This window comes from Leiobunum rupestre, chromosome 3, assembly GCF_980474605.1.
Source record: "Leiobunum rupestre chromosome 3, qqLeiRupe1.1.hap1, whole genome shotgun sequence".
NCBI classification, from domain to species: Eukaryota; Metazoa; Arthropoda; class Arachnida; order Opiliones; family Sclerosomatidae; genus Leiobunum; species Leiobunum rupestre.
The window spans coordinates 57960994-57979034 of NC_143386.1; the positions used below are offsets into that span (position 1 = coordinate 57960994).

General features: G+C 46.6%; 2 protein-coding genes and 22 non-coding genes across 24 annotated transcripts in view; 22 read left to right on the forward strand and 2 right to left on the reverse strand.

Moving 5' to 3' along the window:
* LOC149953110 (uncharacterized) overlaps window positions 1-15057 on the reverse strand; it is a 28756-nt gene extending 13699 nt beyond the window's left edge. The window contains exons 1-5 of the mRNA XM_090169804.1: window positions 14638-15057; window positions 14268-14523; window positions 12932-14219; window positions 12780-12885; window positions 12022-12710 (exon numbers count right to left, since the gene is read on the reverse strand). Coding sequence (XP_090025930.1) covers window positions 12022-12710; window positions 12780-12885; window positions 12932-14219; window positions 14268-14523; window positions 14638-15057 — 2759 coding nt within the window. The remainder of the gene's footprint in view (window positions 1-12021; window positions 12711-12779; window positions 12886-12931; window positions 14220-14267; window positions 14524-14637) is intronic.
* Window positions 1263-1335, forward strand: TRNAF-GAA (transfer RNA phenylalanine (anticodon GAA)). The gene has a single exon. It is a non-coding gene; the product is annotated as a tRNA-Phe (tRNA).
* TRNAF-GAA (transfer RNA phenylalanine (anticodon GAA)) lies at window positions 1806-1878 on the forward strand. Its single transcript has one exon. It is a non-coding gene; the product is annotated as a tRNA-Phe (tRNA).
* TRNAF-GAA (transfer RNA phenylalanine (anticodon GAA)) lies at window positions 1963-2035 on the forward strand. Its single transcript has one exon. It is a non-coding gene; the product is annotated as a tRNA-Phe (tRNA).
* Window positions 2567-2639, forward strand: TRNAF-GAA (transfer RNA phenylalanine (anticodon GAA)). The gene has a single exon. It is a non-coding gene; the product is annotated as a tRNA-Phe (tRNA).
* Window positions 3195-3267, forward strand: TRNAF-GAA (transfer RNA phenylalanine (anticodon GAA)). Its single transcript has one exon. It is a non-coding gene; the product is annotated as a tRNA-Phe (tRNA).
* TRNAF-GAA (transfer RNA phenylalanine (anticodon GAA)) lies at window positions 3509-3581 on the forward strand. Its single transcript has one exon. It is a non-coding gene; the product is annotated as a tRNA-Phe (tRNA).
* Window positions 3666-3738, forward strand: TRNAF-GAA (transfer RNA phenylalanine (anticodon GAA)). Its single transcript has one exon. It is a non-coding gene; the product is annotated as a tRNA-Phe (tRNA).
* Window positions 4197-4269, forward strand: TRNAF-GAA (transfer RNA phenylalanine (anticodon GAA)). Its single transcript has one exon. It is a non-coding gene; the product is annotated as a tRNA-Phe (tRNA).
* On the forward strand, window positions 4354-4426 carry TRNAF-GAA (transfer RNA phenylalanine (anticodon GAA)). Its single transcript has one exon. It is a non-coding gene; the product is annotated as a tRNA-Phe (tRNA).
* On the forward strand, window positions 4958-5030 carry TRNAF-GAA (transfer RNA phenylalanine (anticodon GAA)). Its single transcript has one exon. It is a non-coding gene; the product is annotated as a tRNA-Phe (tRNA).
* TRNAF-GAA (transfer RNA phenylalanine (anticodon GAA)) lies at window positions 5429-5501 on the forward strand. Its single transcript has one exon. It is a non-coding gene; the product is annotated as a tRNA-Phe (tRNA).
* On the forward strand, window positions 5767-5839 carry TRNAF-GAA (transfer RNA phenylalanine (anticodon GAA)). The gene has a single exon. It is a non-coding gene; the product is annotated as a tRNA-Phe (tRNA).
* Window positions 6226-6298, forward strand: TRNAF-GAA (transfer RNA phenylalanine (anticodon GAA)). Its single transcript has one exon. It is a non-coding gene; the product is annotated as a tRNA-Phe (tRNA).
* TRNAF-GAA (transfer RNA phenylalanine (anticodon GAA)) lies at window positions 6854-6926 on the forward strand. The gene has a single exon. It is a non-coding gene; the product is annotated as a tRNA-Phe (tRNA).
* On the forward strand, window positions 7457-7529 carry TRNAF-GAA (transfer RNA phenylalanine (anticodon GAA)). Its single transcript has one exon. It is a non-coding gene; the product is annotated as a tRNA-Phe (tRNA).
* On the forward strand, window positions 7759-7831 carry TRNAF-GAA (transfer RNA phenylalanine (anticodon GAA)). The gene has a single exon. It is a non-coding gene; the product is annotated as a tRNA-Phe (tRNA).
* TRNAF-GAA (transfer RNA phenylalanine (anticodon GAA)) lies at window positions 7916-7988 on the forward strand. Its single transcript has one exon. It is a non-coding gene; the product is annotated as a tRNA-Phe (tRNA).
* Window positions 8230-8302, forward strand: TRNAF-GAA (transfer RNA phenylalanine (anticodon GAA)). The gene has a single exon. It is a non-coding gene; the product is annotated as a tRNA-Phe (tRNA).
* TRNAF-GAA (transfer RNA phenylalanine (anticodon GAA)) lies at window positions 8556-8628 on the forward strand. Its single transcript has one exon. It is a non-coding gene; the product is annotated as a tRNA-Phe (tRNA).
* On the forward strand, window positions 8882-8954 carry TRNAF-GAA (transfer RNA phenylalanine (anticodon GAA)). Its single transcript has one exon. It is a non-coding gene; the product is annotated as a tRNA-Phe (tRNA).
* TRNAF-GAA (transfer RNA phenylalanine (anticodon GAA)) lies at window positions 9039-9111 on the forward strand. Its single transcript has one exon. It is a non-coding gene; the product is annotated as a tRNA-Phe (tRNA).
* On the forward strand, window positions 9196-9268 carry TRNAF-GAA (transfer RNA phenylalanine (anticodon GAA)). Its single transcript has one exon. It is a non-coding gene; the product is annotated as a tRNA-Phe (tRNA).
* On the reverse strand, window positions 15054-16768 carry LOC149953165 (uncharacterized). Its single transcript, XM_090169805.1, has 5 exons — window positions 16764-16768; window positions 16383-16643; window positions 16205-16341; window positions 15804-16070; window positions 15054-15745 (listed from the first exon to the last, which is right to left on the reverse strand). The coding sequence occupies exons 1-5, from the start codon at window positions 16766-16768 to the stop codon at window positions 15054-15056; spliced, it is 1362 nt and encodes a 453-aa protein (XP_090025931.1).
* Window positions 16769-18041: the final 1273 nt, after the last annotated feature.

Genomic DNA, 18041 nt, shown 5'->3' on the forward strand with positions numbered 1-18041 from the left:
CCCGTAATTTCGAATTTTTCCAAGTTTATTCGTTGATGGAGCGCTTCAATCATTGCGACTCGGAACCGCTTCCTTCGGGGCCGAAATAGCTCAGTTGGGAGAGCGTTAGACTGAAGATCTAAAGGTCCCTGGTTCGGTCCCTGGTTCGATCCCGGGTTTCGGCAATGGCCGCGAAATTTCGAATTTTTCCAAGTTTATTCTTTGATGGAGCGCTTCAATCATGGCGACTCGGAACCGCTTCCTTCGGGGCCGAAATAGCTCAGTTGGGAGAGCGTTAGACTGAAGATCTAAAGGTCCCTGGTTCGATCCCGGGATTCGGCAATGGCCCCGTAATTTCGAATTTTTCCAAGTTTATTCGTTGATGGAGCGCTTCAATCATTGCGACTCGGAACCGCTTCCTTCGGGACCGAAATAGCTCAGTTGGGAGAGCGTTAGACTGAAGATCTAAAGGTCCCTGGTTCGATCCCGGGTTTCGACAATGGCCCCGTAATTTCGAATTTTTCCAAGTTTATTCGTTGATGGAGCGCTTCAATCATTGCGACTCGGAACCGCTTCCTTCGGGACCGAAATAGCTCAGTTGGGAGAGTGTTAGACTGAAGATCTAAAGGTCCCTGGTTCGATCCCGGGTTTCGACAATGGCCCCGTAATTTCGAATTTTTCCAAGTTTATTCGTTGATGGAGCGCTTCAATCATTGCGACTCGGAACCGCTTCCTTCGGGACCGAAATAGCTCAGTTGGGAGAGCGTTAGATTGAAGATCTTAAGGTCCCTGGTTCGATCCCGGGTTTCGGCAATGGCCCCGTAATTTCGAATTTTTCCAATTTTATTCGTTGATGGAGCGCTTCAATCATTGCGACTCGGAACCGCTTCCTTCGGGGCCGAAATAGCTCAGTTGGGAGAGCGTTAGACTGAAGATCTAAAGGTCCCTGGTTAGGTCCCTGGTTCGGTCCCTGGTTCGGTCCCTGGTTCGGTCCCTGGTTCGGTCCCTGGTTCGGTCCCTGGTTCGATCCCGGGTTTCGGCAATGGCCGCGAAATTTCGAATTTTTCCAAGTTTATTCGTTGATGGAGCGCCTCAATCATTGCGACTCGGAACCGCTTCCTTCGGGGCCGAAATAGCTCAGTTCGGAGAGCGTTAGATTGAAGATCTAAAGGTCCCTGGTTCGATCCCGGGTTTCGGCAATGGCCCCGTAATTTCGAATTTTTCCAAGTTTATTCGTTAATGGAGCGCTTCAATCATTGCGACTCGGAACCGCTGCCTTCGGGGCCGAAATAGCTCAGTTGGGAGAGCGTTAGACTGAAGATCTAAAGGTCCCTGGTTCGATCCCGGGTTTCGGCAATGGCCCCGTAATTTCGAATTTTTCCAAGTTTATTCGTTGATGGAGCGCTTCAATCATTGCGACTCGGAACCGCTTCCTTCGGGGCCGAAATAGCTCAGTTGGGAGAGCGTTAGACTGAAGATCTAAAGGTCCCTGGTTCGATCCCTGGTTCGATCCCTGGTTCAATCCCTGGTTCGATCCCGGGTTTCGGCAATGGCACCGTAATTTCGAATTTTTCCAAGTTTATTCGTTGATGGAGCGCTTCAATCATTGCGACTCGGAACCGCTTCCTTCGGGGCCGAAATAGCTCAGTTGGGAGAGCGTTAGACTGAAGATCTTAAGGTCCCTGGTTCGATCCCTGGTTCGATCCCTGGTTCGATCCCTGGTTCGATCCCGGGTTTCGGCAATGGCACCGTAATTTCGAATTTTTCCAAGTTTATTCGTTGATGGAGCGCTTCAATCATTGCGACTCGGAACCGCTTCCTTCGGGGCCGAAATAGCTCAGTTGGGAGAGCGTTAGACTGAAGATCTAAAGGTCCCTGGTTCGATCCCGGGTTTCGGCAATGGCCCCGTAATTTCGAATTTTTCCAAGTTTATTCGTTGATGGAGCGCTTCAATCATTGCGACTCGGAACCGCTTCCTTCGGGGCCGAAATAGCTCAGTTGGGAGAGCGTTAGACTGAAGATCTAAAGGTCCCTGGTTCGATCCCGGGTTTCGGCAATGGCCCCGTAATTTCGAATTTTTCCAAGTTTATTCGTTGATGGAGCGCTTCAATCATTGCGACTCGGAACCGTTTCCTTTGGGGCCGAAATAGCTCAGTTGGGAGAGCGTTAGACTGAAGATCTAAAGATCCCTGGTTTCGGCAATGGCCCCGTAATTTCGAATTTTTCCAAGTTTATTCGTTGATGGAGCGCTTCAATCATTGCGACTCGGAACCGCTTCCTTCGGGGCCTAAATAGCTCAGTTGGGAGAGCGTTAGACTGAAGATCTAAAGATCCCTGGTTTCGGCAATGGCCCCGTAATTTCGAATTTTTCCAAGTTTATTCGTTGATGGAGCGCTTCAATCATTGCGACTCGGAACCGCTTCCTTCGGGGCCTAAATAGCTCAGTTGGGAGAGCGTTAGACTGAAGATCTAAAGGTCCCTGGGTCGATCCCGGGTTTCGGCAATGGCCGCGAAATTTCGAATTTTTCCAAGTTTATTCTTTGATGGAGCGCTTCAATCATTGCGACTCGGAACCGCTTCCTTCGGGGCCGAAATAGCTCAGTTGGGAGAGCGTTAGACTGAAGATCTAAAGGTCCCTGGTTCGATCCCGGGTTTCGACAATGGCCCCGTAATTTCGAATTTTTCCAAGTTTATTCGTTGATGGAGCGCTTCAATCATTGCGACTCGGAACCGCTTCCTTCGGGACCGAAATAGCTCAGTTGGGAGAGCGTTAGACTGAAGATCTAAAGGTCCCTGGTTCGATCCCGGGTTTCGACAATGGCCCCGTAATTTCGAATTTTTCCAAGTTTATTCGTTGATGGAGCGCTTCAATCATTGCGACTCGGAACCGCTTCCTTCGGGACCGAAATAGCTCAGTTGGGAGAGCGTTAGACTGAAGATCTAAAGGTCCCTGGTTCGATCCCGGGTTTCGACAATGGCCCCGTAATTTCGAATTTTTCCAAGTTTATTCGTTGATGGAGCGCTTCAATCATTGCGACTCGGAACCGCTTCCTTCGGGACCGAAATAGCTCAGTTGGGAGAGCGTTAGATTGAAGATCTAAAGGTCCCTGGTTCAATCCCGGGTTTCGGCAATGGCCCCGTAATTTCGAATTTTTCCAAGTTTATTCGTTGATGGAGCGCTTCAATCATTGCGACTCGGAACCGCTTCCTTCGGGGCCGAAATAGCTCAGTTGGGAGAGCGTCAGACTGAAGATCTAAAGGTCCCTGGTTCGATCCCGGGTTTCGGCAATGGCCCCGTAATTTCGAATTTTTCCAAGTTTATTCGTTGATGGAGCACTTCAATCATTGCGACTCGGAACCGCTTCCTTCGGGGCCGAAATAGCTCAGTTGGGAGAGCGTCAGACTGAAGATCTAAAGGTCCCTATTTCGATCCCGGGTTTCGGCAATGGCCCCGTAATTTCGAATTTTTCCAAGTTTATTCGTTGATGGAGCGCTTCAATCATTGCGACTCGGAACCGCTTCCTTCGGGGCCGAAATAGCTCAGTTGGGAGAGCGTTAGACTGAAGATCTAAAGGTCCCTGGTTCGATCCCGGGTTTCGGCGATGGCCCCGTAATTTCGAATTTTTCCAAGTTTATTCGTTGATGGAGCGCTTCAATCATTGCGACTCGGAACCGCTTCCTTCGGGGCCGAAATAGCTCAGTTGGGAGAGCGTCAGACTGAAGATCTAAAGGTCCCTGGTTCGATCCCGGGTTTCGGCAATGGCCCCGTAATTTCGAATTTTTCCAAGTTTATTCGTTGATGGAGCGCTTCAATCATTGCGACTCGGAACCGCTTCCTTCGGGGCCGAAATAGCTCAGTTGGGAGAGCGTTAGACTGAAGATCTAAAGGTCCCTGGTTCGATCCCTGGTTCGATCCCTGGTTCAATCCCTGGTTCGATCCCGGGTTTCGGCAATGGCACCGTAATTTCGAATTTTTCCAAGTTTATTCGTTGATGGAGCGCTTCAATCATTGCGACTCGGAACCGCTTCCTTCGGGGCCGAAATAGCTCAGTTGGGAGAGCGTTAGACTGAAGATCTAAAGGTCCCTGGTTCGATCCCTGGTTCGATCCCTGGTTCGATCCCGGGTTTCGGCAATGGCACCGTAATTTCGAATTTTTCCAAGTTTATTCGTTGATGGAGCGCTTCAATCATTGCGACTCGGAACCGCTTCCTTCGGGGCCGAAATAGCTCAGTTGGGAGAGCGTTAGACTGAAGATCTAAAGGTCCCTGGTTCGATCCCGGGTTTCGGCAATGGCCCCGTAATTTCGAATTTTTCCAAGTTTATTCGTTGATGGAGCGCTTCAATCATTGCGACTCGGAACCGCTTCCTTCGGGGCCGAAATAGCTCAGTTGGGAGAGCGTTAGACTGAAGATCTAAAGGTCCCTGGTTCGATCCCGGGTTTCGGCAATGGCCCCGTAATTTCGAATTTTTCCAAGTTTATTCGTTGATGGAGCGCTTCAATCATTGCGACTCGGAACCGTTTCCTTTGGGGCCGAAATAGCTCAGTTGGGAGAGCGTTAGACTGAAGATATAAAGATCCCTGGTTTCGGCAATGGCCCCGTAATTTCGAATTTTTCCAAGTTTATTCGTTGATGGAGCGCTTCAATCATTGCGACTCGGAACCGCTTCCTTCGGGGCCTAAATAGCTCAGTTGGGAGAGCGTTAGACTGAAGATCTAAAGATCCCTGGTTTCGGCAATGGCCCCGTAATTTCGAATTTTTCCAAGTTTATTCGTTGATGGAGCGCTTCAATCATTGCGACTCGGAACCGCTTCCTTCGGGGCCTAAATAGCTCAGTTGGGAGAGCGTTAGACTGAAGATCTAAAGGTCCCTGGGTCGATCCCGGGTTTCGGCAATGGCCGCGAAATTTCGAATTTTTCCAAGTTTATTCTTTGATGGAGCGCTTCAATCATTGCGACTCGGAACCGCTTCCTTCGGGGCCGAAATAGCTCAGTTGGGAGAGCGTTAGACTGAAGATCTAAAGGTCCCTGGTTCGATCCCGGGTTTCGACAATGGCCCCGTAATTTCGAATTTTTCCAAGTTTATTCGTTGATGGAGCGCTTCAATCATTGCGACTCGGAACCGCTTCCTTCGGGACCGAAATAGCTCAGTTGGGAGAGCGTTAGACTGAAGATCTAAAGGTCCCTGGTTCGATCCCGGGTTTCGACAATGGCCCCGTAATTTCGAATTTTTCCAAGTTTATTCGTTGATGGAGCGCTTCAATCATTGCGACTCGGAACCGCTTCCTTCGGGACCGAAATAGCTCAGTTGGGAGAGCGTTAGACTGAAGATCTAAAGGTCCCTGGTTCGATCCCGGGTTTCGACAATGGCCCCGTAATTTCGAATTTTTCCAAGTTTATTCGTTGATGGAGCGCTTCAATCATTGCGACTCGGAACCGCTTCCTTCGGGACCGAAATAGCTCAGTTGGGAGAGCGTTAGATTGAAGATCTAAAGGTCCCTGGTTCGATCCCGGGTTTCGGCAATGGCCCCGTAATTTCGAATTTTTCCAATTTTATTCGTTGATGGAGCGCTTCAATCATTGCGACTCGGAACCGCTTCCTTCGGGGCCGAAATAGCTCAGTTGGGAGAGCGTAAGACTGAAGATCTAAAGGTCCCTGGTTCGGTCCCTGGTTCGGTCCCTGGTTCGATCCCGGGTTTCGGCAATGGCCGCGAAATTTCGAATTTTTCCAAGTTTATTCGTTGATGGAGCGCCTCAATCATTGCGACTCGGAACCGCTTCCTTCGGGGCCGAAATAGCTCAGTTGGGAGAGCGTTAGATTGAAGATCTAAAGGTCCCTGGTTCGATCCCGGGTTTCGGCAATGGCCGTGAAATTTCGAATTTTTCCAAGTTTATTCGTTGATGGAGCGCTTCAATCATTGCGACTCGGAACCGCTTCCTTCGGGGCCGAAATAGCTCAGTTGGGAGAGCGTTAGACAGAAGATCTAAAGATCCCGGGTTTCGGCAATGGCCCCGTAATTTCGAATTTTTCCAAGTTTATTCGTTGATGGAGCGCTTCAATCATTGCGACTCGGAACCGCTTCCTTCTGGACCGAAATAGCTCAGTTGGGAGAGCGTTAGACTGAAGTTCTAAAGGTCCCTGGTTCGATCCCGGGTTTCGACAATGGCCCCGTAATTTCGAATTTTTCCAAGTTTATTCGTTGATGGAGCGCTTCAATTATTGCGACTCAGAACCGCTTCCTTCGGGGCCGAAATAGCTCAGTTGGGAGAGCGTCAGACTGAAGATCTAAAGGTCCCTGGTTCGATCCCGGGTTTCGGCAATGGCCCCGTAATTTCGAATTTTTCCAAGTTTATTCGTTGATGGAGCGCTTCAATCATTGCGACTCGGAATTGCTTCCTTCGGGGCCAAAATAGCTCAGTTGGGAGAGCGTCAGACTGAAGATCTAAAGGTCCCTGGTTCGATCCCGGGTTTCGGCAATGGCCCCGTAATTTCGAATTTTTCCAAGTTTATTCGTTGATGGAGCGCTTCAATCATTGCGACTCGGAATTGCTTCCTTCGGGGCCAAAATAGCTCAGTTGGGAGAGCGTCAGACTGAAGATCTAAAGGTCCCTGGTTCGATCCCGGGTTTCGGCAATGGCCCCGTAATTTCGAATTTTTCCAAGTTTATTCGTTGATGGAGCGCTTCAATCATTGCGACTCGGAATTGCTTCCTTCGGGGCCAAAATAGCTCAGTTGGGAGAGCGTCAGACTGAAGATCTAAAGGTCCCTGGTTCGATCCCGGGTTTCGGCAATGGCCCCGTAATTTCGAATTTTTCCAAGTTTATTCGTTGATGGAGCGCTTCAATCATTGCGACTCGGAATTGCTTCCTTCGGGGCCGAAATAGCTCAGTTGGGAGAGCGTCAGACTGAAGATCTAAAGGTCCCTGGTTCGATCCCGGGTTTCGGCAATGGCCCCGTAATTTCGAATTTTTCCAAGTTTATTCGTTGATGGAGCGCTTCAATCATTGCGACTCGGAACCGCTTCCTTCGGGACCGAAATAGCTCAGTTGGGAGAGCGTTAGACTGAAGATCTAAAGGTCCCTGGTTCGATCCCGGGTTTCGACAATGGCCCCGTAATTTCGAATTTTTCCAATTTTATTCGTTGATGGAGCGCTTCAATCATTGCGACTCGGAGCCGCTTCCTTCGGGGCCGAAATAGCTCAGTTGGGAGAGCGTAAGACTGAAGATCTAAAGGTCCCTGGTTCGGTCCCTGGTTCGGTCCCTGGTTCGGTCCCTGGTTCGGTCCCTGGTTCGGTCCCTGGTTCGGTCCCTGGTTCGGTCCCTGGTTCGGTCCCTGGTTCGGTCCCTGGTTCGGTCCCTGGTTCGGTCCCTGGTTCGATCCCGGGTTTCGGCAATGGCCGCGAAATTTCGAATTTTTCCAAGTTTATTCGTTGATGGAGCGCCTCAATCATTGCGACTCGGAACCGCTTCCTTCGGGGCCGAAATAGCTCAGTTGGGAGAGCGTTAGATTGAAGATCTAAAGGTCCCTGGTTCGATCCCGGGTTTCGGCAATGGCCGTGAAATTTCGAATTTTTCCAAGTTTATTCGTTGATGGAGCGCTTCAATCATTGCGACTCGGAACCGCTTCCCTCGGGGCCGAAATAGCTCAGTTGGGAGAGCGTTAGACTGAAGATCTAAAGATCCCGGGTTTCGGCAATGGCCCCGTAATTTCGAATTTTTCCAAGTTTATTCGTTGATGGAGCGCTTCAATCATTGCGACTCGGAACCGCTTCCTTCGGGACCGAAATAGCTCAGTTGGGAGAGCGTTAGACTGAAGTTCTAAAGGTCCCTGGTTCGATCCCGGGTTTCGGCAATGGCCCCGTAATTTCGAATTTTTCCAAGTTTATTCGTTGATGGAGCGCTTCAATCATTGCGACTCGGAATTGCTTCCTTCGGGGCCGAAATAGCTCAGTTGGGAGAGCGTCAGACTGAAGATCTAAAGGTCCCTGGTTCGATCCCGGGTTTCGGCAATGGCCCCGTAATTTCGAATTTTTCCAAGTTTATTCGTTGTTGGAGCGCTTCAATCATTGCGACTCGGAACCGCTTCCTTCGGGGCCGAAATAGCTCAGTTGGGAGAGCGTCAGACTGAAGATCTAAAGGTCCCTGGTTCGATCCCGGTTTTCGGCAATGGCCCCGTAATTTCGAATTTTTCCAAGTTTATTCGTTGATGGAGCGCTTCAATCATTGCGACTCGGAACCGCTTCCTTCGGGGCCGAAATAGCTCAGTTGGGAGAGCGTTAGACTGAAGATCTAACGGTCCCTGGTTCGATCCCGGGTTTCGGCAATGGCCCCGTAATTTCGAATTTTTCCAAGTTTATTCGTTGATGGAGCGCTTCAATCATTGCGACTCGGAACCACTTCCTTCGGGACCGAAATAGCTCAGTTGGGAGAGCGTTAGACTGAAGATCTAAAGGTCCCTGGTTCGGTCCCTGGTTCGATCCCGGGTTTCGGCAATGGCCGCGAAATTTCGAATTTTTCCAAGTTTATTCGTTGATGGAGCGCCTCAATCATTGCGACTCGGAACCGCTTCCTTCGGGGCCGAAATAGCTCAGTTGGGAGAGCGTTAGATTGAAGATCTAAAGGTCCCTGGTTCGATCCCGGGTTTCGGCAATGGCCGTGATATTTCGAATTTTTCCAAGTTTATTCGTTGATGGAGCGCTTCAATCATTGCGACTCGGAACCGCTTCCTTCGGGACCGAAATAGCTCAGTTGGGAGAGCGTTAGACTGAAGTTCTAAAGGTCCCTGGTTCGATCCCTGGTTCGATCCCGGGTTTCGACAATGGCCCCGTAATTTCGAATTTTTCCAAGTTTATTCGTTGATGGAGCGCTTCAATCATTGCGACTCAGAACCGCTTCCTTCGGGGCCGAAATAGCTCAGTTGGGAGAGCGTTAGACTGAAGATCTAAAGGTCCCTGGTTCGATCCCGGGTTTCGGCAATGGCCGCGAAATTTCGAATTTTTCCAAGTTTATTCGTTGATGGAGCGCTTCAATCATTGCGACTCGGAACCACTTCTTTCGGGGCCGAAATAGCTCAGTTGGGAGAGCGTTAGACTGAAGATCTAAAGGTCCCTGGTTCGATCCCGGTTTTCGGCAATGTCCCCGTAATTTGGAATTTTTCCAAGTTTATTCGTTGATGGAACGCTTCAATCATTGCGACTCGGAACCGCTTCCTTCGGGGCCGAAATAGCTCAGTTGGGAGAGCGTCAGACTGAAGATCTAAAGGTCCCTGGTTCGATCCCGGGTTTCGGCAATGGCCCCGTAATTTCGAATTTTTCCAATTTTATTCGTTGATGGAGCGCTTCAATCATTGCGACTCGGAACCGCTACCTGCGGGGCCGAAATAGCTCCGTTGGTAGAACGTTAGACTGAAGATCTTAAGGTCCCAGGTTCGATCCCGGGTTTCGGCAATGGCCCCGAAATTTCGAATTTTTCCAAGATTATTCGTAGGTGGAGCGCTTCAATCATTGCGACTCGGAACCGCTTCCTTCGGGGCCGAAATAGCTCCGTTGGGAGAGCGTTAGACTGAAGATCTAAAGGTCCCTGGTTAGATCCCGGGTTTCGCCCATGGCCCCGAAATTTCGAATTGTTCCAAGTTTATTCGTTGGTGGAGCGCTTCAATAATTGCGACTCGGAACCGCTTCCTTCGGGGCCGAAATAGCTCAGTTGGGAGAGCGTTAGGCACAGCGAAGCGACTTTTGACGCGCACGAAGAGTTCGGAATAAGCGCGTTTCAACGTCGTAAAAGCTTTCGTTATTTAGACCGCCTGAAGTCGCGGGGCGAAGGACCTCCCTGAATTCGCACTTACCGAGCAAAAAGACTAGGTTGCAAAATTGATGGCCATCAACGGCAGCAAGGAACCAATACTCCGTGACGGTGTGAACAGTGAACATGGTCGCGGGTATCACGCACTAGTCGGAGCAGACGCGCGATGAAACGGCGAGCCATTGGGCAGTCGAAAAAGTGGTGAACGACCGTTCCCACGGCTGGGCAGAAAGGACACGACGGGAACGGGATGTTGTTGGGGTCAAAGTGTGTTAATCGCGCCGGAACCGGAAGGGTGGCGTGAAGGATCTGCCAGTGCGTTTCGGTTTCGCGTCTGGTGGCTAGAGAAGCGCGTCCCGGCCAGAGCCACGGGGACATCGTCTAGGTAACGAGAGAGCGGATGCGCTTGCTAAGGGCGCATTAACAAATCAGGTGATCCATTCTATAAAACCCGATAAGGGTAGCATTAAAAATATTTTGAGGGGCATTACCAAGAGTCATTGGCAGAATAGTTGGAGCGACAGCAATAAAGGCATTGTAACGAGGAATTTTATTCCTAACGTGGGCGACAATGCGATCAACCCTAACCACTTCTCAACGCAAGTTCTCAGTGGTCACGGCAAGTTTCCTAGCTACTTGCATAGTTTAGGACATGTGCTCAGTCCTGCCTGTGTTTGTGGACCAGACATAGGCGATTCTGAGCACTATTTAGTTAATTGTCCACTCACCCTCCATCTGGTCCCTAGAGGCAACCTTAGGGATATGGAGCTTACAGAAAAGATGGTTGTATTCGAAAAAATCATGCGATTTATAACCAGCAACTTCGGGGACATATGTCCAGGTTGATTGTTGTCTTTTTATCGATTTTATTTATATCTGCCGTTTTAATTTATTTTAGCTTACTACCCGACTTTTGGGTTTTATACATGTTATTGTTTTTACTTTTTATTGAAAAAGAAAAATAGTGGGACTTTTTTATGCAACCCCAAGATCGGCGATAGTACAACCGATCGAGCCGGGCGGAAACGAGTCGCTTAGGCTGCTTAGATCCGGCGTCGGGAACGGTCGAATCAGGAATTAGAGGCTTGAATATTTTTCGCCAGGTATAGGCTCTTCCGGTCGGATGTCGCTGTCGATAGGCGTCAACCTGCTCGTATTTCTCCAGGACCTGCCGAAGAAGAGAGGCGACGGCCGTACGATTTTCGCGACAGTTGAGGCGATCGAGGTCGGCATTCAAATTGCAGTTCTAATTTTATTTTTACTAAGAGTCACCCCGACTGAAAAAGGCTATCCTAGTTCGAGTTTTTAGTTATCGATTAGTTAAATGACTACTGATTGAAAGAAAGATTCATTAGAAATCGAAAAAAGGAGAATTTTTTATTTCATCTTTTCCGTTAGGAATTTGAAGAATATTAACTGTTTTGTTTGTTTTTAAACATTTTAACACGCGCTTTTTCTATAAAATACTTTTTTAGCGCGTTACATTTGTTTTTTTTTACTGTTTTGTTTTACATATACATTTTATAGATAGCTGTTTTATAGTTCGAATTTTAGCATAGGGTATTTCCAATTTATTTTAGATATTACGCGTAATATTTTACACTACCCCGGTTTAATGCTTTAAAAAAAATTTGTTTTGTGAAGTATTAAACTTAGCACTAATTTACGCGCTGTCACTTATTTCTAGGGGATATATATGTTTAATATATCGCTTTATGATATGAGCGTTAGTGGTTCTGATCATACTCACTCCAATTTTATCGTCTCGACGATCGACGGATTCGATTACGCGACCCATCTTCCACATGTGCCGAGGTAGTTTTTCCTCGTGAACCAACACTACGTCATTTACTTTTACTGTGGTTTCGTTTTTTGGAAAATCGACGTATTGCGCGGAACGCAGTTGCAACAAATATTCTTTTGTCCATTTTCTCCACATTCGGTTCAAAACCAATTCTCTATGTTTTAGTCGTATCCTCATGTCCTCTTGAGTTTTTGGTAGGTTTTCATTTTGGGCTTTAAGAGGAGGTAAGACGTTTTCCTACTAGGAAATATGAGGGTGCTAAGGGTGAGGGTTCTTCCGGATCCGCCGCGCAGTAAGTAATAGGTTGAGAGGTTATCATAGCCTCCGTTTCTAGGAGTGTGGTTTCCAGCTCGTGATAAGTAAGAGCCGCTCTTCCCAATACCTTTCTCAGGGTTATTTTTGTAAATTTTACGAGCCTCTCCCACCAGCCACCGTACCAGGCGGCTCTTTCTATTATGAATTTCCACGTGATTCCTTTCAGTCCGAAGAAATTTTTAACTTCGTTTGAGTTTAAACCGTTCCAGATTTTCCGTAAATCTCGATCGGCACGCTGGAACGTGAGCGCGTTGTCCGTGTAGATGGTGTGCGGTATTCCTCTCCTGGAAATCATTATCCGGAAAGAGAGTAGGAAATCGTAGCTTGTAAGAGTTGGCACAATTTCCAAATGTATCGCGCGGGTTACGGCGCGAGTGTACAAACAAATATACGATTTTTTCATTTGCTTGAGATTTTTGACTAGAAGTGGACCAGCGAAATCGATTCCTACGATTTCGAATGGTTGAGATTGGTCTATTCGATCTCTCGGTAGCGGGGCCGTTTCAATCTCACCTGGTTTGGCGCGGTGTCTTCTGCAAATGAGACATTTGTTTATGACCTTCCTGGCCAGTTGTCGCGCTGAATTGATCCAGTAGCGCTCTCGCGTTTGTGTCATGGTTATAGTGACTCCACCGTGCATTACTTCTTTGTGGCTACGAGTCATGATGAGCTCCGTGAAGCGATGTCCGTTGTTTAAAATAACGGGGTGTTTTTCTTCAAATTTAAGGCTAGCTTCTTCGAGCCGACCTCCTAGGCATATTAATCCTTCTTGATCTAGCATTGGTTTTAATCTGGCTAGTTTTGAACTTGACTTGATTTTGGAGTTTTTATTCAGCGCCTATATTTCTTCGACGTAGTTCTGTTCTTGAATGCATTTTACCCATTTCATTTCGGCTTTGGCCAGTTCGTCGGCGTTGACTGGTTCTATGTCGTTGATTTCGACCAAGTGTTTATTTTGTTTTCTCCTTTTAGCGTTGTCACGAAACCTGAGTAGATAGGCGGTGATTCGAAGGACCTTATTAATGCAACTACATCGGTTCTTCGTTTACTTCTTTGGGTGGTGGTTCCCTCTTTGTTATATTCTCGGGCCAATTTTCTTGGCTCTCCTTTAGCCAAGGAGCACCTTGCCACCATAGCTGGCTTCGTCGTAGTTCTTCAGCCGTCACCCCTCTTGTAGGAATATCGGCTGGATTTGTGTTTCCTGGACAATGCGACCATAATTTTAGATCCGTCATTTGTCGAATTTCTTTCGCTCGGTTTTCAACGAAAGGAGAGTAAGATTTATCCTTTCTTCGAATCCATTGAACCGCTATTGTTGAGTCGGTCCATAAATATACCTCTGGGTTTTCGACTTCAAAGATGTTCTTGACATTTTGGATAAGTCTAGCACCTAGAACGCAGCCCATTAATTCCAAACGGGGAAGCGTGAGGCACTTTTTACTCTGATTAAGCGGCGCTACTCTCGCTTTTGGGGTGATTAGGCTCACTCTGATTTCTTGATTTCTCGTTTGGTATCTGACGTAAACAACCGCCACGTAGGCCTTCGTCGATGTGTCACAAAAACAATATAGTTGGAGATTTAAGATGTCTTCCGCGCTATCTTGGAAGTAACATCTTGGGATAGCGATATGACGTATGTCTTTTAACTCAGCGCACCACTGATGAAATTCGTTTCCTATTATTTCTGGTAAATCTTGATCCCATGTCACTTTTTCAATCCAAAGCTCTTGGAAGATAATTTTTGCTCTAATAGTGTACGGAGTGAGAATGCCCACGGGATAAAAGATACGCGAAACAGTGCTTAAAACGTATCGTTTCGTTTTCTTGACGTCTTTTAGTATATCGATGAGATTGTTCAAATCGAAGGTAAAGCAATCTTCTTTTGGGTTCCAGAGGAGGCCCAAAACCTTTTGATTCTGGGTTCCAGTTTCTCCCCCTAATTTGACTAAGGTATTTTCCTGGCAGTCTTCATTTCCCAATTTTGCATTTAGCTCGGCTGAATTTGATAACCATTTTCTTAGGTTCATGCTGGCCTCCTTCAAGATAGCTGAGGCGGATTTAGTGAGATTTAGAGCATCTTCAACACTTTTTCCGCCACTTAGAAGGTCATCGACATACAAATCTTCGTTAAGTGCCTTGGCAGCTTCCGGTTCCTTTCCAAAGTAGCCCTGCACGTGGTGTTTTACTGTGGCCGCGAGTAAGAAAGGGCTCGATGTAATTCCGAACGGTAACCGTGCAATGCGAAAGATTTTAAAGTTGTCTTCCTTTATGACGCCATTGATTTCGTTGACCCATAAGAATCTGACGCTATCCTTATCTTCTGGCGCCAATGCGACTTACAGGAAAGCTTTCTCGATATCTGAAGTACTGGCGACATGATGTTTACGGAACTTTAGAACGAGTAGCAGCAAATTTGGGTTCAAGTTAGGTCCGCCAACCAGACACGCGTCTAGCGACGGCACCCCGCGAATGCTTGACGAAGCGTCGTACACGATACGCAGTTTCGTGGTTAGACTAGCTTGTCGATGGACTGGCTGATGGGGCAAGTAGTAGGTTCCTACTTTGCTGCTGTCATCTTTCGGTATTTCTTCAACGATTCCGTTCGCCAACTGATCTTCAATTATCTTACGATAGTCTTGATAGAGGATTGGATCTTATTTGAACCTTCTTATGCGTTTGTTTGCGACACTGACGTTATTTGGAAGGATTTCTTTCGACGTTGCCCAGGGTAGGGTTACCTGGTAACGGCCGTCCTTGAATTGAACTTGCTTTTTGAAGTTCTCCGTGACTTCGTGATTTATTGGATTTTGCTCTTCATCCTGCTTGATCCCTATAGCTTCGAGGTCCCAGAAAGATTTGAGAGTACGGTTGATTTCCACTTCTGTCACGCTGATTTTGGTGATTGTGATGTGGTTTGCTTGTAGTCCAATAGTTGGGTTTTCGACGGGTCCTTGGATTGCCCATCCGAACAAAGTTTCCAACGCTACCAGTTTGTCTCCAAATCTTTCTATATTATTCCCTTTTACGATATCCCAATAGTAGTCTACGCCTACAAGCAGTCCGATGTCGGAAGTACTTGCGCCGCTCGAGCTAGCTTCGTCTGCAAGGCGAATTCCTCTCTTTTGCGTGAATTCTTCTATTTCCTCGCTGTTTATCATATTGACGGCTCTAGGGCTACGATCTCTATTTTCTTCGTTGGGTCGTGGGTGTTTTGAAGCGTGACTTTTATCTTCTTTTGAACTGTATCCTTTGGGAACCGATTACCGAATTCTCCAATTTGAACTTGTTTATATCCCACAACGGAAAGTTTTAGCCGGCGCGAGACATCTTCACTTACGAAGCTCCCCTGGCTTCCGCTGTCCAACAAGCATCTTGCGGTTACCACTTTACTGGGCCTTTCTGGATTTTGGACGTGGATTTTTGCCGTTTGCAGAAGTATGGTCTTGCCGCATTCGACTGGCGTTGCCAAGACCTGTACTTCAGTGGCTGACGATTCTTGAGTAAAATCTTTCGGTTTTGTTTGTGGCTGATTAACAGGATTCTCTTCGCACAACGCGAAATTGTGGTTTTTTCGGCACTTTTTCCAGGATTTAAATTTGGATAGACAGTCCTTAGTTAGGTGATTTTGACGTAAGCAGACGCGGCATCTATTTGATTCGGCCAATATTTTCTTTTTACTTGGCAGATTGTGCTTTTTACAATTGACACTACAGTGAGAGTGATCTTCGCAAAAAATGCAATACCCCGATTTGGATTGAGCGGGTTGGACCGAAGTAGATAAAGCTGACGTTGACGCGCTGGCTTGGTACGGATGGCGTCTATCGAATTTAGCGGTTTGTTTGACAGCTTGGGTATTTCTCACGACCAAGTAAGGTACAAGTTTCACGGCCCTCTACTTCTTTACGTAAGAATTCTACTAAAGCAGTCAGGTTCCAATCCCCGTCTTTGTTATGGGCTCTGCTGTAATCAAGACGTATGTCGGGCGGCAAGCATTCTATCAGTACCGGGCAAATAAAGTTTCCGCTTAGAGCCGCTTCCACTCCTAGAGCCTTTAAACATCTAGTACTGATTTGGATTGTGTCATACAATTTCCGTAGGCCTTTTACATCCTTAGAATCGGCTATAGGTTTAACTCTCATTAATCGTTTGCTGTGGGCGTGAATGACTAGATCTGTATGATCGTATTATTCTTTTAAAATCTTAATCGCTTCATCGTAGTTTTCCGCCGAAGCCTTCATGCCAACGATAGATTCTTGGCGTCCCCCTCAATGCACGAAAATAGGTAATTACATTTTCTGACCTTACCTAATCCTTCTTTTTTGTCGACTGTCGTTTCAAATTGTGACCAAAAACCGGCCCACTCCGTTATATAACCGTTAAATTTGGGGAGTTGCATGGCGGGTAATTTTAGCTCATCACTATCGCGAATGATGTCGTTCCATCTGGGTTCGGAATAACGGTTGATTGAGATATTTCGCTTCGCTTCTTAGTGACGAAACGTTCGGCCTTTTTTCTCGATAAAGCGATATCTTCTTGGTATTTCACGCTTTCAATGGTTTCTGTCTCTACGTCGATTTCAGTGACGCAATGCGAGATGATGTCGGCGTCCACTTTCTTGAGGATGTCCTCCTTCTGTTGAAGCAGGATCAATAGGTCCTCGATTTCTTCCACTGACGTTCCTTCATCCTGAACTAGAGCGTCTATTTGATTTCGTATACTTGTTGAGTTACCTCTGGCAATTTTTCTAATAGGGAATTAACATTGGAGGGGAAAAGCAGTTTTGGTGACGTAGGGTTTTTTTTGCTACTGTGGTGCCATCTAGTTTGTTATAATTTAGAAATTTATTTAAAAAACACGCGCGCACGCCATATTGGGTTGAAAAAAATGTAGCCATGGGTAGACCTAAAAAAGGTAAGGAAGAAGTTCCTTCAGATTATTTAGATCAAATTCCTACACACGCTAAAAAGAGGTATTTTGAAAAGATAAAACTTATCAACAACGTAGACCCATATAAAATGTACCCAAGTGAGTTGGCACAAGTTCACGGGGATGGCGAACATAAAGGTGTAGGATATGGGTTTGAGTATTTGCCTCCCATGGAGTACGGACACCTCTACCATTATTTAATTAATGGCATATCGCCATATACGGATGAGCAACTTAACAACAGGAAAAGCCTTGGCGCCTTTAATCAGTTTCTCAATGGGTTCGTACGTGATGTCCGAGTAAAGCAGATAGGAAAAAACTTTATTATCCAACAAGTATTTATTGTGTTATTGTCATAGGTTTTGCACTCGCAATCTTTAAGGGACGAGCCTTTATACAGCTGGGTTATAACTGACGAACAAGGCCACATTTTGGGTGCCCACTGCACCTGTGTTGCTGGGTTGGACGAGTGCTGCACTCATGTAGCTGCCCTATTATTTTTCATAGAATATGCAGTAAGATATCGCGAAACTAAGGGCTGCACTAGAGAAAAAAGAAATGGGGTGTTCCTTCTACAAAAGGATTAGAAGTTTATCCATTGTATAAAGCAGATTTTAAAACTCCACAAAAGAAAAAGGTACATCTAGATAGCGTTGTAAACTCTGAAGTCATAGCTCATACAAAACCCATCAGCGACATAAGAAAACAAAAAGATGTCCTTGAAATATCTAGTGAAGAATTTAGTGCGTGGTGTCAAGAATTTCATGAAGCTGATAATAAATTGGCAATTTTTAGCGTGCTTGGAAAATATCAAAAGGATTTTATACCTAAGTGCCTTGGCCCAAAATACCCACCTCTCTTAACTTCCCTCTTTTATGAAGGAACTCAAGCTTTATTATTTCCTAATTTACTTAATTTTTGTGAGAATGTGGAAATGACCAGCAAGCTTTGGCTCTTGAAAAAGATACAAGGCTTCAGAGCAATTCAAATCTTTGGAACCGTTTCCGAGCTGGAAGAATAACGGCTTCAAATGCCAAAAGATGCTGTAGTTCTGATCCTGCGATGTCATCCATTTCGTTAATAAACACAATTTGTTATCCGAACTCATTCAATTTCAAGACTGAGGCAACCAACTGGGGGTGTGAAAAAGAATCTGTAGTTCGAAAGGCTTACTGTGATATTCAATCGCAGCAACACTCTAATTTTTCAGTCGCCA

Bases quoted from the DNA above. Each gene is read 5' to 3' on its own strand.
- LOC149953165 (XM_090169805.1), bottom strand. The intron at 16,342-16,382 runs GCGAAGCGAAAT...TTCCGAACCCAG, and splicing joins GAACGTTTCGTCACTAAGAA to ATGGAACGACATCATTCGCG. The intron at 16,071-16,204 runs GTAAGGTCAGAA...ACGATCATACAG, and splicing joins CGACAAAAAAGAAGGATTAG to ATCTAGTCATTCACGCCCAC.